The 15,321-nt window shown below is 42.6% G+C and overlaps 1 protein-coding gene across 3 annotated transcripts in view; it reads left to right on the plus strand.

Moving 5' to 3' along the window:
* TTC38 (tetratricopeptide repeat domain 38) overlaps window positions 1–15,321 on the plus strand; it is a 549,973-nt gene that overhangs the window by 360,541 nt on the left and 174,111 nt on the right. For all 3 annotated transcript variants that reach the window (XM_069628191.1, XM_069628193.1, XM_069628192.1), the window contains 2 exons: window positions 7,845–7,883; window positions 12,365–12,446. In XM_069628191.1, the coding sequence (XP_069484292.1) occupies window positions 7,845–7,883; window positions 12,365–12,446 (121 nt within the window). The remainder of the gene's footprint in view (window positions 1–7,844; window positions 7,884–12,364; window positions 12,447–15,321) is intronic.

The raw sequence follows: 15,321 nt of genomic DNA on the forward strand, positions 1-15,321 counted from the left end.
CAGCCGGTGTTCCCCATGCCCGATAGTCCCCCTGGAGGTGGTACTCAGCAGGTGGATCTCATGGGAGAGGAAACCCCCTTTGGGTCCAGTAACAACCATATCGGGAGAACGCTGTATCTCTATCCTATGCCATGTATTTCTGTAGTACTACAAAAGAAGAGAGTACTGAGATGAGGAACATCTCTAGTGAGTTAAAATATCATAAGTCACACAGTACTGGGACGAGGAGAAGGCGCGCAGCAGTACAGAGTACTTGCCAAAACCACTTTGACCAATGTAGTGGTGCTCGACAGCCAATTGAAAGAAGCTGAGTTAAAAGCAAAGACAGACTTGTCAAAATGTCAAGGCAGCCCTAAAGGTACCATGCAACGGAGTACGCTCAGGGAAGGAGAGAGGCAGGGCGGGGCACCACGCAAAAAGGTTGTCACTGGCAAGCCGATCCAATGTGCAGGGACAGCGCAGTGAGCAGGAAGGAAGACACTCCTGGCATCCCCGAAGGTCGGCACCCAAGGAGCAACAGGCCCACATCGACAAGGAGAAGCAGGCGCAGTGGAGCCGCAGGTGTCTGGAGATGAAAGAAGGAAGCAGGGAAAGCCCCACTGCAGACAGCAGGCGCGCGGGATGTCCTGAGAACATCGCGGACCATGAAAAGACATATGCTGATGAATGGGGAGGTGCGGGGGCCCTGTAAAGTGGCAGAGACAATTCGAGGAGGCAAGTACGCCTTAAAAGCCCGATGATTAATCTGTGACCCTGTTCAAAGTCAAAAGACACTCAGAAAGCCTAATCACCAGAATTATACTTAGCAGAAAAATGAAGAAAGTTAGCGGGTGTTATGCTTGAGCTAAAACATGGCGCTGATGCGCAGTGCATTCTGGGAGCGCTCGGAGCCATGATGGATATTTACTTCATGCCGCAGTGAAAAGCTGCACTCATTTTGCTAAGAGCTAGATTCACGATGCTGAAGAAAACATGCTTTCCAAACCTGGTATGCAGTCAAGGACATTTCTGCTGGGAAAGCTAACTTTGTTATGTCTTGTTATGAGCTATGGGACTGGTTTCCGTGGTGCTTGTTTTTAGAGGAGGGAGGCACTTTGCTCCTTGAGGTTACCGTCGGTTGACCCAGCTGGCAACCAACGGCAGCTCGTCAAAGCGCAAGTGCGTTGCCAGAAGGTTCGAGAAATCGCCACCCCTTTTGAAGGGTGCATATATGCGGAACCCCTGAGCGGTCAGGTGAGACTTCAGCGGGAGGGGGGGACGCTTCTGTCCGGCCTACCTGTGGGCTGTTGTGCTCTCGGCCTGGCTGTTATCTGGGTCTTCCAGCCGCTTCTGGCGAGATGAGGAATCCAGTTACGCTCACGGTGATGTATTTCCTTTTGAATTCTTTGGTTCTTCTGTGATTTATTTCTATGTTATCACTGGGTGCTTCTAAGCTTTGAATAAATAGCCGTATAAGTGCTCATTATTTTCTAAGAGTGTGTGGTTGCAAGCTATTGCGTCTTCCTGCGTTCAAAGTATTGGCTCTGTAATTGCACTGGTGATTTATGACTTTCCGTGCACTCTGGAAGAGCAATACAGCGGGGTACTGGCGGAAGCCCGCAGCACAAGTCTGGGACCTGCACCAATAGAAATAGACTGGTGAGAGTGACATACAATGAATGCAGTACGTGGCAGGCATGTAAACCAAGTCTGTATGTGATGCCACAGCTTGGGGCTGCAGCCAAGCTATTCTTTTTTTTGTTGCAGTACCTGATAGGTGGAAACCAGGTCTGCCAACCACGGTCAGAGACCCACCACAGCTTGGGTGTGCATCCAGGCTATTCATCTTTGTCACAGTAACTGGTAGGAGGAAACCAGGTCTACCAGCCAGTGTCAGGCACCCACCACAGCTTGGCAGTGCATACATGCTATTCTTCTTTGTCGCAGTACCTGGTAGGAGGAAACCAGGTCTGTCAACCAGGGTCAAGGACCCACCCCAATTTGGAAACATATCCAAGCTCCGTATTCTTGCAACTGTGTCTAATGAAAAGGAACCAGGTCTGCCAGTGAAGGTCGGGGACCCAGAGATGGCCAACTAGGGAACAGAGTTTTCCCCACCAATTGCTGAACTGTATGTCAACCCGGCAAAATATATAGTCGAATAATACTACAAGAAATCAAAAAGTGGACCCTGTCAAAATGTAGAAGGGATCCCTTTCAGTCGGGTTTTGTCTCTGGTTTAGGCACTTCACCAAACTTAACACTTAACATGCTAGCTTCAAAATATCTGGGGGAAAAAGCAGGCCCTATATATGGCTGTTGTTGACTTTTGGATACCTTTCGATTCTGTTGATCATCACTAAATTAGAACATTTTGGATGTTCATCATCATTGCTAACCATAATAAAAAAATTACACACAGACACAACTGTCCAAATAAGGCTGCGTTTGGATGGACAACTATCTACTAGCATTAGAACAGAATGGGGGCTAAAACAAGGATGCATCTTAGCCTCAACCTTGCTCAATTTATTCATCTTAGACATAGGATGTGCTTTCTTGGACACCTTAGCAGATGCCCCCAAAATAGGAAACCAAAAAAAGTCCTGGTTATTATATGCAGACGACCTTGTCCTATTGTCGCAAACCCCTCAGGGCCTCCAAAATCTTCTGGATGAATTTGGAAAATATGTCACCAAAAACAACTTGACGATAAATGCTGAAAAAACGCAGAAAGTAATATGCCAGAAAAAAGGTAATAAACATAAAGCTATGCACTCTTGGCATCTTCAAATTAACACAGTCACGATTGTTCCTTCATACAACTATCTCGGTATTGCTTTTGTGGGGAGCGTAAGTGACTCAACTCATGTGAACACTCTAGATGCAAAAATAAGAACATTAACCTCTCAAGCCAAAATACTTCTGTACAGGTATGGCAAATTTACATCTGCCCACATCATGACCTTTTTTCAGAAAAAAGTGGTGCCTATAATCACGTATGGCTCTGAAACAATAATACCCAAACCGAGGAAAGTCTGGGAAAGATACGAGAGCAAGTTCTGGAAAGCAGTATTAGGCTTAGCCAACTGCACCCCCTTCCTTTTTTGCGTTATGAATTGGGCACATAGTCAAGTATTGTGGAAAATGTTCAGTTTATATAGAAAATGTGTAATGGGAGACTTCTAAAAACATTCTAAGTTCAGTGGCACACTATCTATTGACATCGTCTGATAAATTCCCAAAAGCATGGTATAGTTGTGTACGGGATGTAAATGTTTCAATTGAACTGCTATTGTTGAACCTGGTAAAAGCAAAAGTAGCTCTGTATCGATATGACTGGATACAAACCTTGGATCAATGCAAACGATATGTGGACTGTAATATCACATTATTCAGTCTCAAAAGTCTGCGCACAGTGGAAAGCTACTTGGTAAAATCTACATCAATTCATATCCGTACACATCTGATAAGAATTCGTTTAAATATGTATTTGACAAATGAGATCCGTGCCCTAAGAGGGTGTTATGCTTGATTTATGCTTGATCCAAAATGGCGCGGGTGTGCAATGCATTCTGGCAGCGCTCGGAGCCATGTTTGATATTTACTTCATACCGCAGTGAAACGCTGCACACATTTTGCTGAGTGTTAGATTCACAGCGCTGAGACAAACATGCTTTTCCAAACCTGGTATGCGGTCAAGGCCATTTCTGCTGGGAAAGCTAACGTTGTTATGGCTTGCTACTGTTCTCTGTGGAGCGTGTTTTTAGAGAAGGGAGGCACTGCGCTTCTTGGGGGGAGCTCGCGATTGACCCAGCTGGCAACCGACGGCTATTCCTCAACTGCGCAAGTGCAATTTCCAGAATGTTCGAGAATGAACTCCCCTTTGTGGAGTGTGTATATATGCGGAAGCCCGGAGGGGGTCAGGTGAGACTTCAGCTATAGAAGGACGCTTACGTCAGTTCTTCCTGTGAGCTGTGGTACTCTTGGCCTGGCTGTTCCCGGGGTCTTCCAGCCGCTTCTGGACGAGATGAGAAACTCTGTTACGCTCACGGTGATGTATTTCTTTTTGACTTCTTGACTTTTTCTGTGATCTATGTCCTTATTATTTTTGTGAGTTATTTCTATGTACTTGTAATCTTTGAATAAATAGCCGCAAAGAGCTGATTATCTTCTCAAGAGTGCGTGGCTGTGAGTTATTGTGTCTGTCTGTTTATGGTTTGAAGTATTTGCTCTATAATTGCATTGGTGATTTATGGTTGTTCCATGCACTTTTTGGGGAAGAGCAATACAGAGGGCTAATTTTGAAAAATCAAAACATCTGTTGTTCCTGTTACAATGTACAGTTCATAGAAAAGCCATCACATTTGGTAGCTAGCAGTCCAGCCTTGACAAGTATGCGGGAAAGGGTTTTTAAAAATCTGTTTCAATTAAATATCCTTCGAACTGAAGATGAAATATGGAGCCAGATAATATCCAACAGATGAACTACTGTACAGATTCCCTACTTCAATATGTTCAAGCAATATTATCTGATTGTGATAGGATCGAAGGAGGAAGATGGGTTATGTTATAGATATATTTGAGGTAAATTTATTGATTGCTCTTTTTTACTCAGATCATTAACAAAATGTAAATAGGACTCATAGAATGTGTAAAACAGGAAGCGAAATCACGAAAAAACAAAATGAATGTTGGAAATTGGAAATTGTTAAAATGTAAGAATGTTTATTTTCCTTGCGTTTTAAATGTGTAAGAAAAATGTGAAAGGATGAGTGCTTCAACCAAACAAATAAAAAAATAAAAAAATAGTTTAGTAAAGGCCAGAGATGGGCCCAGCTCTGAAACACGATTCAATGAACGCACCTGCATCTGTAGCCTTGTCCTACAACAAACTTGCCTCCAAGTTTTTGCACATTGAACATTGGCTATCAGGGTGTTGTATATTGAAAGATTCTGGATTATTTTGTTGTGTGGAGAAATGGAAAGTTGTGCACATAGCATGGCCAAAAGATGGCCCTGTGGATGTTACGGAACTTTGCATTTGATCCTTTGCTCAATTAAGAGTCAATGGAGGATTGTTAAGGTAGAGTTTTTTTCTGTTATGTTATACTAAAATCTGAGCTCCTTATTTTATACACAATATAGCCTGTTTATGTACTTTTCCGGGAAGCCCATGATTAGAGATCTGGTCAACTCCTCCACTCGTGTGTTTGGGTTTGCAAATGTGATATGACTTTTCAGAGTATTAACAGTTGAACCTGGTACTCTTGACCTTATGACAATGGGAATTCAAGTAGCGGTGAGCAGTTTGGCTCCTCTTTGTATCTTTGAAGAGTCTTGTTAGCTTAACACATACTACTACCTGGAGCTACATTTGCCTCCAGCCACTGGTGGCATTAAACATGTGCTGGTCCATTGGGATCCCCATAAACATGTGTCTCAATCATATTTCCTATTGTGATTTTGTTTCTAGCTATGCAAAATTATGCAACATGAACACGTTGGTGTGTGTACTTTTTGCAAATTACTGTGCAGCAATTTATGGTGTTTGTCATATGCATAATACTGAGCGGATATGCATTTGTTCACTTAGTTTTTACTGTGCATAATTGTAAGAACTGGTTTAGAAGGTTTTCCCACTGACATTATCGCATTTGAAGTCCTCTAGAATGTACTCAAAATATGTCTCAATAAATGTGCTATTGTACATGATGATGGAAAACGGAACATTGCTTAATTCACGTGTTGAAATTAGATTTGCGGCACACTAGATATGCATACATATGATACTAGCCACTTGTTATCCAGACATAACTCCCACTCAGTGGGTATTGCCTTTTTTGTAGGGATTGTAACAGATCCTTGTATGTCGTCCCTTCTCCCATTTGGGCGAACCCTTCTCCTGTGGCCAGGGCAGTGCGGCCGCAGTCCAATAATCCCCCTCAGGGTAGTGCACCACGGGGCGACCACATTGGGAGGGGGAACATCCTCATGGGATGAGGGATGACACCCTAGGAGAGACACGGTATATCCATACCACTATCCGAACTCCCTTCACCCTCTTACCCCCTCCTTTTATGTATGCAAACAAGGTAGAAGTTTGTCCTCCTTTTTATACAGAGATGAAGAACAGTCATAACATCCTGACGAATAGCACTGCGATGAAGAAGATGCGTGGAATGCAGAAGAGCGACCTGCGGATCTGCAGTGAGCAGACCAGCCTATTCAATCTGAGTGCGACAAACAAATAAAAAGTAAAGAAGGATTTACAACAGAGACCAGTCCTCCATGGACAAACCTCAAAGAATAGGACTGTGTTGCTGCACCTGTGAACGCTGGGATGCCCGAGAAGAGGCCGGGAGCTCCGGAGCCAGTTCCGAAGTACTGGCTGGGACGGCAGATTGGCGGAAGTTTAAATGCTGGCAATTCCGAGATGTGGGAAGCGGCACAATTCATGGAAGGAAAGCTGGTGCTGCTGAGCCGTCGCAGATAAAGTATAGCTGCAGTAATCCACACAAGTGCCCCTGCTGGAGGAGGAAGCTGGGAGAAGGCGGACGCCCTCACGGACCAAAGCCACAGTTTTTCAGGAGGGTTAGAGGATGTTGGGAACCAGAGGAGGTGGAGACGAGCAGAGGCAGGGGCAGAATACCCCAAGCCTAGAGTCTGGGTCTCTGAAACTGCAAGAAAGACGTGGCAGATAGAGGGGGAAGAAAACCCAGACCCAAGGGTCTGGGACCCTAAAACAAACAAGAAGAGGTGGTGTTCTGTAAAAAAAGGGGGGCAAATAAACAGAACCAAGGGTCTGGGATCCTGAAAGTAGTAGTAAAGCAGCCGTTAAATATGGTAGTACTTGGCAGGAGAGTGAGCCAAGCCTACCCAGAAGGAAGAGCAGTACCAGAGAAAACAAATAATGTACTCATCTTCTTAGTCACTGTACCTGGGAGAAAGGTTAACCAGGTTGGCTGTGTAATGGGTAGTACTTGGCAGGAGAGTACACCAAATCTACCTAGAAGGAGAATTGTATTTGTTATGCGAGTCTAGGACTCATACCCATATAAGAAGAACAGTTGTAAACTCCTCTTCTTAATCATAGTACTGGGCAGAAGAGTGAACCCAGTTGGCTGTGAAAAAGGAAGAGAACCCTGGGGAAGGGAGACAGCCCCTGGTATTGTGGACGTTGTGTAAAAGGATGAGAAACCTGGTCAACGCTGATGCACCCTGTGGTTTTGAACATTGTGACAAATCTAAAAGAAGGGAGACATTCTGTTATCTTAAGGAAGTGGAACCATGGGAAAGAGGGCACTTCCTCTTGAACTTGTGAGAAATACTGTGCGAAGTCAAGAGAAGAGGAACATTCTCTTGAACCCTGTGGATCTTTGTATGTTTTTGCCCATTTGGAACTTTGTGTTTTGAACTCTGAAAAGAAGAACCTGCTGAGCAGACAACTCCTTTAGACCTTGTATTTTGTTATTAGTGTTAGGGCGAGAGTTAGGGTTTTGACACAATGGTGGACTTATATTTATTTTGACATTGTTACAGACCCCTTTAAGATGTATATTGAGGAAGGGAAACCCCTCTTAGCGTCAGGGTTAGCAAGGCCTTTCCTCAGCCCCATTTTTCCGTTTATAAATGTCTATAGGAACAAAAATGCCTCTTTTGTCGATCTCTCACTACTGCACCCTCACAGGATCAATTGTCTCTTTCACTTATAGTAATGTCACATTTGTAAGTCTTCATTTAGCTTAAATGCAAACATATTTTGTCTTTGTTTCACTTGTTATTCTTGCAATTACACAAACCATGCTGTTAATATTAGATGGTTTTATATGTTGTTTAATATGTTAATATTCAATTTCTTGCAGGGGGAATATGAAAGTGCTTTGACCGTATATGATAAGCATGTAAGTATTAATATTGTCAGTACCATAGCCCATTTATAAAGCATGGCATTCATCAACCATGGTATTTTATGATAATTAACCTGAATACTGTAAATGATATCCCAAGGGGAAGGGATTCAAGAGTTCCAATACTCTTCATAATGGCAAACAGAAACACTCATATTATTTATTTAGCACAAAGAATGTATGAATCCTCCATGTTGTATTTTAGAATGATGAAAATGTCCCCCTTTCATTTGCTGACAGTGGGGTGGTCAAAGGCTATATTAGAGCCCATACCACTCTCATCTCACTGTGTTCCTGCATAAAGGCTTAGGGCAGTCACAGGCAGATATAAAGAAGACAGATCCTCATCCCTGCCCTCAAAGATCTTTATTGTCTGGGTGACAGCGGGGACACCAACCATAGGGCAAACAACCTTAAAACAAAGTCAGGTTCAGAGACTAGAAAACACCCTTTACCTTTAATGGAGATTTCATTGAACCATCCAACATTTCAGATCAATGTTTTTCCTTAAACACCGATAAGTGAGATGCAGTGGAACAGTATTGTCGGAAGAACAGAAATCTATGTGAGGTTCAGGTAACACACAAAGACACTCAAAGACCCTTTAACGTCCCATGGTGGTCTTCTGAATCAGAGACAGAGACCAATCTAACATAGACAAGTGAAAGACAAACTTGCAGAGCCATATGCCTGACAAGTTCTACTCACGAAAGTGTGCAAACCTTTTCTCTAGGCAGAATGCTCCCACTTAGCTCCAAGCATTTTCTTTCATTTTGTTCACATGTTGGTATGAGGGACTCAGCAAGTTCAGCTTCAGGCAACGGGGGAAGGTCTCAATTATAAGCAGGATGCCCCGCCCCCTGATCCCAAACCAGCCGCAGGGGCAGGGTGCAAGTCTAGCCAATCGACTACCAATCCTCAGCAGCCCCATATGCTGACCATTTCCCAAGGCACCACCAAAGGGAAGGGAAGGTCAGACTATAAAAATGGCCTGCTCAGTCCAGTGGTATAGATGGCTTGAGAAGGAGCTGGGGGGAAGGTGTTTGGTAGGAATGACGTTTAAAAGATTTATTGAGAATGAAGTTGCTCAGAAGAGGTTGTTGGAGGTTTGAAGGAGCAAGATTGTCATCAGGAGAAAGTACTATTGCAGTAGGAGTGGTATTATCTGGTTAGAGGTATATTGGGGATGAGGGTTGACATCAGGAGAAAGTTGTATTGAGTGAGAAGCTATAATAATTGAAGAGATATGTATTGAAGGTCAGAAGGAGTGAGTTCTCTTAGAGAAGAGGAGGATCATTGAAAGAAATGATTGAAGAAGGCAGGGTGATGAAACCAATAGAGTCTTCACGGATTCCCCATCAGTAACCTGCTCCCATGTGGCCGCTACCTGATCCTGACTCTGTGGGCAGATTTATGAGGGAGGAACACATTGGAGGAGACAACTACCGGGGAGCTGTTTTGACTTAATTGGACAAGACTCCATATGAGGAAGACCCTCTAATACTAGAGTTCTTAATGGCCTATTATCATTCTGACGAAGCTGCCCCCTTTGACCCAAAACCCCACTACTCATGCATAGCACCTTTTGTTTCTGGTGTGCCTTCATGTAAAATCTCTGAGCAAAATCATTTAAGAGTTAAAATTCCATTAACAACTATGGACTCCAACTACCATAACCACCCAGGTACTGAGATGAGGAGTACGGGGGAGTTTGTGCAAAGTGACAAGAGCTCGAAGTACATCATGCAGGCTAGTTGTTTTCCCAAGTCTTCAGTGCGCGGGACATTTAAAGGTGCCAACCACACTATTGGATTGAGTGGTGCAGGAGAAGACGGTGAACTGCAGGCTGAGGCTCACAAACACAAGGCACGCAGAGAAGGACACCGGGGCAGAAGGAGAGATGCCACGTATGAGCATGGAGGGCCATGGAGCCGCTGGGAGCCCCACAGGAGCTCCTGGTCTTTGAGCCGTTCGAGGAAGCAGCGTTCTCCAGTCTGGGCCGAGAAGGAAAGTTAGGGTATGAATGCAGAGCCGCACAGAACACTGGTGGGACGTCCTCTGACTCCAAAGTGGAAATTGGGTGACGGAACCACTCCGCAGAGGCATGAGCAGAGTCTGAGACGCTGGAAGGAACCGGTGAGTCTGCCCAAAGCAGCCGGGGACCCCGGGCGTTCCGACAAGCGCGTCAGCAAGTTTTTGAATGGTGCAAAATTGCTAATGAGGAAAATACTAAAAGGTTGTTTGAATGCAGTCAAGGCAAAGTACAGAGGCACGCTCCAATCCAGTACAGATGCATGAGATGCCAGTGTGGGGAAGAAGTCCGAACAAGTGTTACCATAGGCAAAAATACCAAGTACCTCACAGTATATGCCACTATGGTATAACCAAAGAACTGTGAAATGATTAAGAGAAGTCCTGGAAGGCGAGTATACCAGGCAGCTGAATTTGTATCAAGATTCCTGCTGGGGAGTATAACAGGTGATCTGAAAATTCCTTAAGAGAAATCCTGGCAGGTGAGTACACCAGGCAGCACAAAGTGCATAAAGATTCCTGGCAGGAAGTATACCGGGGTGTCTGCAAAGTTGCCAGAAATTCTACAGAATGACTGCTGCAGAACTTAATGCTTAAAACAAGAACTTTGTGAGTCCTGTGAAGACACAAAGGAACTGTTAGTTAAAGGGACATTTTGTGCCATCCTATTTAAGAATCCTGGGGAAGGGAACCACCCTATGGGTCCAACTGTCTACCTCAGAGAACAATTTTGTTTTAGTCATTATTTTACTTCTTGGTTTTCGACACTTTTGCCAAAATCAAAAGACAATACCTTGCACCACGTTGTTGTTTTGTTTTAGTGTGAGAGTCAGAATAGGCCGATTTGGACACAAGAACATCTTTTCAGTTACTGACATTCTGACACTGGCCGATCCTTAGTTTTGAGTTTTTAGCTAGGGAAGTCCCTCTTTAGAATAGGGTTAGAGAGGTATTTTCTCAAACCCCTTTTGTTTAATAAAATGTCTTATCTTGAGAACATGACAGCTTTGTGTCCAGCTTTAATTTCTGACCCCTCACAGCAGAAAGAGCGAGAGTTGTTCCCATCTGGAAAGAAGGAGGTTGTAGCTGAACCATCGGGCTAGAAAGTGAGATAGTTACATCAACTGAGGTGGAGAGACGGCAACAGGTATCCCAACTAGCCAGTGATATCCGAGGTTCCAGCGACCCTCAAATACGGAGGCACACAGGAGACCAGGAAAGCGACAGGGAAAGCCTAAGGCATGCTATCTGACTCTGGGTGACACAGACCCATCCCCAAAGAATAAAGCACAGCTGTCCTTTGCTTGTTGTTTAAATGAAGATCCCAGTGAGATCGCCAGAGCATCAACCCCAAGAGCTTGGAGGGCTCCATGCCTTGGAGATTTAATCCTTGGGTGCGGGAACCACAAAAAGCAGCAACCTGAAGACAAAGATCCGGGCTTGACAAGGACATCAAGCACTGGCCAGGAGGGGCAGAGTCTACTTGAATTATTGCGAAGGACCTTTATTAATCATCCCTTTTAAGTTTTCCCCTCTCCCGTTTTCAGATTGTGGATTATATTCTGCAGCATTAAGGATTTTGTTTGGGTAATATTTTGACAATGCATTTTGGGTAGTGAGGGAATTATAAAGGTTTTGGTGTTTTCCCTGAATTCAGTGTTTTTTAAAACAAAAAATTATTTTGCATATTGATTGTTTAAAGCGCAGACCAAATTTGAGAGCAGCAGAGTATTGTACAGAGTGTGGGTAGCCAACATTTGGCCTGGCATCTTTAACAGCAGTGCAGTACTGTGAGTTGAGGTCTGTGCGCCCATTGGAATAAGTGCTTGGTCAGGTGTTGTTGAAAAGCCATGTTTTTAGAGGTTTGCAAAAGGGGGGAATTTTGGGGTCCTCGTACACAGTGTTCCTTGACCAGGTAGGTTTTGTGGGATCTCGTGCACACAGTGATCTGCTGGAGGGTCATCAACCTGTAGAAACTGAACACAAGGGGGGTAAATGTGTGCTCCTAGGTAAGAATGAATTATATTAACCATGGAAGCCATTTCTGGTATTTAGCAAGTACTAAATGTGTCAAATGATATGAATTCCTCAAGTTCATCTGGTTAATGTCAGCGGTTAATACAGATGATTTATATTCACTCAATAACATGTTTTGAATCAAAGGCTATTGCACTTTCTTGATGAATCGCTCTTGTGGGTAATTAAATAGTTTATGTTCATATCCTGGGTGAAATCCCAGGGACAAGCCTCTATTAGTGTCTAATCTTGAAATATGTTCAGTTTCTTTCCTTATTGAAAAAGCACCTTGGTATAAAAGTCGTGGAAGGGTATACTGTAGGCACAAAAGAAAGTGACCTTCGATGGGTGACATTGTTTATGTTCACATCTGCTCTTGTGATACATCAGGCTACTCATATCATACATTTCTTCATTTCTTATTTCAGCTTGCACCTCACTGTTTTACAAGTGGTTCAATGCTTGATGTGGTTGATACTTGCTCTTTGCTTTATCGGATTCAAATGGAAGGTAAATGCATTTCATTGTTACATTCCCTAAGACAGATAGTTTGATCATTAACGTGGCTTGGTAAATTAAGTGATATGATTTGATCTTAACATACAGTTAAGCCACACAACCTACTGTCTTGGATATATTAAATAGATTGAGAGCAATCTTAATCTTGTTGGAACTTGCGAAGAATGTTTGCCAAAGTTCGAGAATTGCATTAATTATCTAACTAGTTAATAATAACCAGAAAGATTCACATTATTTCCATATTATTTCTGTACTGCTACAATATTGAAAACAATTCAAACTTGACATATTAAACCAGTAGAAAATATGGTTTAAAAATATGTAACTATTGATTTTTTGACAGCCTATATCTCTGCCTCCAAAGTCTGAAAAATTAGCTAGAAAAGAAATGCTGCCTCGATGTACAGAGGCTATTTACTGGAACTAGCAGCTTTCAACCAGTCAAACATGTATCCTTTGTTTTATCTGTGTCAGGAAGTAGACATGATAGTTGGCTGCACAAAGTGGTACTGCAAATCAGTAAATAAGCAAGAAAGAGAAAATAATCTTTTAATTCCATGCACTTAACTGCAACTTTTAGATTAGAAATCTCGCCATTGTTGAGGTTGGTCTCTGCAGTATCTTGGAAAGGTCTTAAGTTGAGCTTGACATAGCTCGAAGAACCTTCTCCTAGCAGAATTGCTGTTCAGCCAGAGAAAGCATGTAAAGAATCAACGACTGAGGAGGTAATTTTGTTCCTAGTCGTAACGGCGGCGAGGACCAGGTATGATTGCAATCGGGCATAGCAGGTACCTGGTGCCAAATGTTCATGTTTTGCACTGCAGGGTGCCAATGTAAAATGCAAAAGGCGGCTTACAAGCGTGTAAGGGTTTTGCCCTTCACATTTGAAAACTGCAGTGCAAATTAATTAAATGCTGTCTGCTTGTAATTATAAATGCTGTCTGTCGTGCAAGCATGAAGGGCCGCGATCTAAATGATTTCCTATGGAAACCGACTGCTTCTTGCTGGTGCAAGCATTCTGTAAACTATTTTTGGAGAGGTTTTTATTCTAAACAGTATTCTGAATCTTGAGTCTGCTGAAAACATGCAATCATTTATCAAGCACATTTTATCCCACAAACATGACAACAGTTCCCTCTTGTGTTGTAACAAAAGCAAGCAGTTTTCATAGGAAATCATTGGTTTCACACCAGCATGAAAATCTCATGCTGCTGTGAAATCAACTTGTATTTGAAGGCGGAGGGCAAACAGGAGGCGGGAACTTCATGTTACACCACAGCCCTAGACCCTCAAAAACAATGAAAATTCCCCAGAGTGTAAATGGAGGTAATGAGGCTGGGGTAACTGGTCAATGCCTGATTTTAGCACCTCCATTTACGCTGCAGGGACTTCCAAAACGAGCTGGGGTATTTGGCAGGTGAAACTCTTTATAGAGCACTCGATTTGCCCTAAATCCTTCCAGTTCTGGTGCATCCCTTGTATACAAAAAACTAAATATTTCAGGATTTCAATTTGCCAATGTTGATCACAGACTGAATAACAAACTCATAAAGAAGCCCCTTACTCCTGTACTGGTCTTCCTAAATGGCAGAGCAAATCATTAAGTACAATAATCATACATATCAATCATATTATTCATTGTCAACATTCCATGATCTTTCAACTCTGTGGTTCATTTTATATATTTCTTCTGACCAACCACTGTCTCAGGAGTCAAAATTGAGAGCATCTGGGAGCTATTTAGCTCCTGCGTCTAGCCTACTAGAGCCTGGTTAGCTTGAAACCAACCGCTACCAGCAACTACTTTTGTCTCCTAGGGTCAACTGATGCCTTCCAAATTAACTTTCAATATTTGAGAATGTTAATAAAGAAGAATTAGAACAAATCTATTACAAATTTAAACACAATGGTTCATACAAAATGGACACAAATTTAAAGGCGCATCTCTGGTAGCTCCTGGTTCTCTTGCGGTAGCTCCTGCCTATAGGGTGATGCCTGACACTCAGGAGCTGGTTTTAGCTCCTGCTCATCAAATCTTAATTTCGAACCCTGTCATCTTAACCTGACCGATCACTGTAAAAAAACATTGCAAATTGTTACAACGAAAAATATGCAATTAAATATAATACAAATATGTTTACAAATACACAAAAAATCAAATACATTTTCTGAAGATCAATTATAGGATGACTGCCTGTAAGTCTACTTTCAGTCAGACCACAAGCCCAACATGGCTGGTACCAATCGAACGACTTAATACAATTAAATATCAATGATGTCTCTAAGGAATTTCTTTAGGTTTTTGAGACCAGACCTCTCTGTTTTTTAGCTTTTTCCAGTTAAAGAACAAATTCGACTTCTGAATGTGCTTGAAAGGTTTGGGTAATTATTGTTGCCATTATTTGTGAACTATAGGCGTCTGACCTCAAACTTCTAGCTACTTGCAATATTAAGTTTTTATCATAACACGTTTTCACATCACACCTGCTACGAGAGATTGCTGCTATTCTCTAGTGCAGTACATAATAGATGTTATTACTTCCAAACCTAATGGTTCTCAATTGCTTTTACACCTTCACTTCTATCATACAATTTTCAAATGGTCTCTTGTTATTCTTTGTAACAGCTCCTGTAGTGCCCTTATGGGACTGATGGTCTTTCTCTCCTCTTTTATACAGGGTTTATTTCCCCTTATTTGGATCCATCGTTCTGAGTTACAGGATTCTGAATATTCTTGTTGAATGCATTCTTTTCTGGGGCTATTGTTTTCCGGATAATTATCAGCTTTTCCTCATGTAGAGTTTCTTTTACAATGTTTATCCTGGGAACATAGTTCATAGTTATCTCTCTATATATACTTTTAGAC

The sequence above is a fragment of the Ambystoma mexicanum genome, chromosome 12 (assembly GCF_040938575.1).
Source record: "Ambystoma mexicanum isolate Mex_15411 chromosome 12, UKY_AmexF1_1, whole genome shotgun sequence".
In the NCBI taxonomy this organism is placed as follows: domain Eukaryota; kingdom Metazoa; phylum Chordata; class Amphibia; order Caudata; family Ambystomatidae; genus Ambystoma; species Ambystoma mexicanum.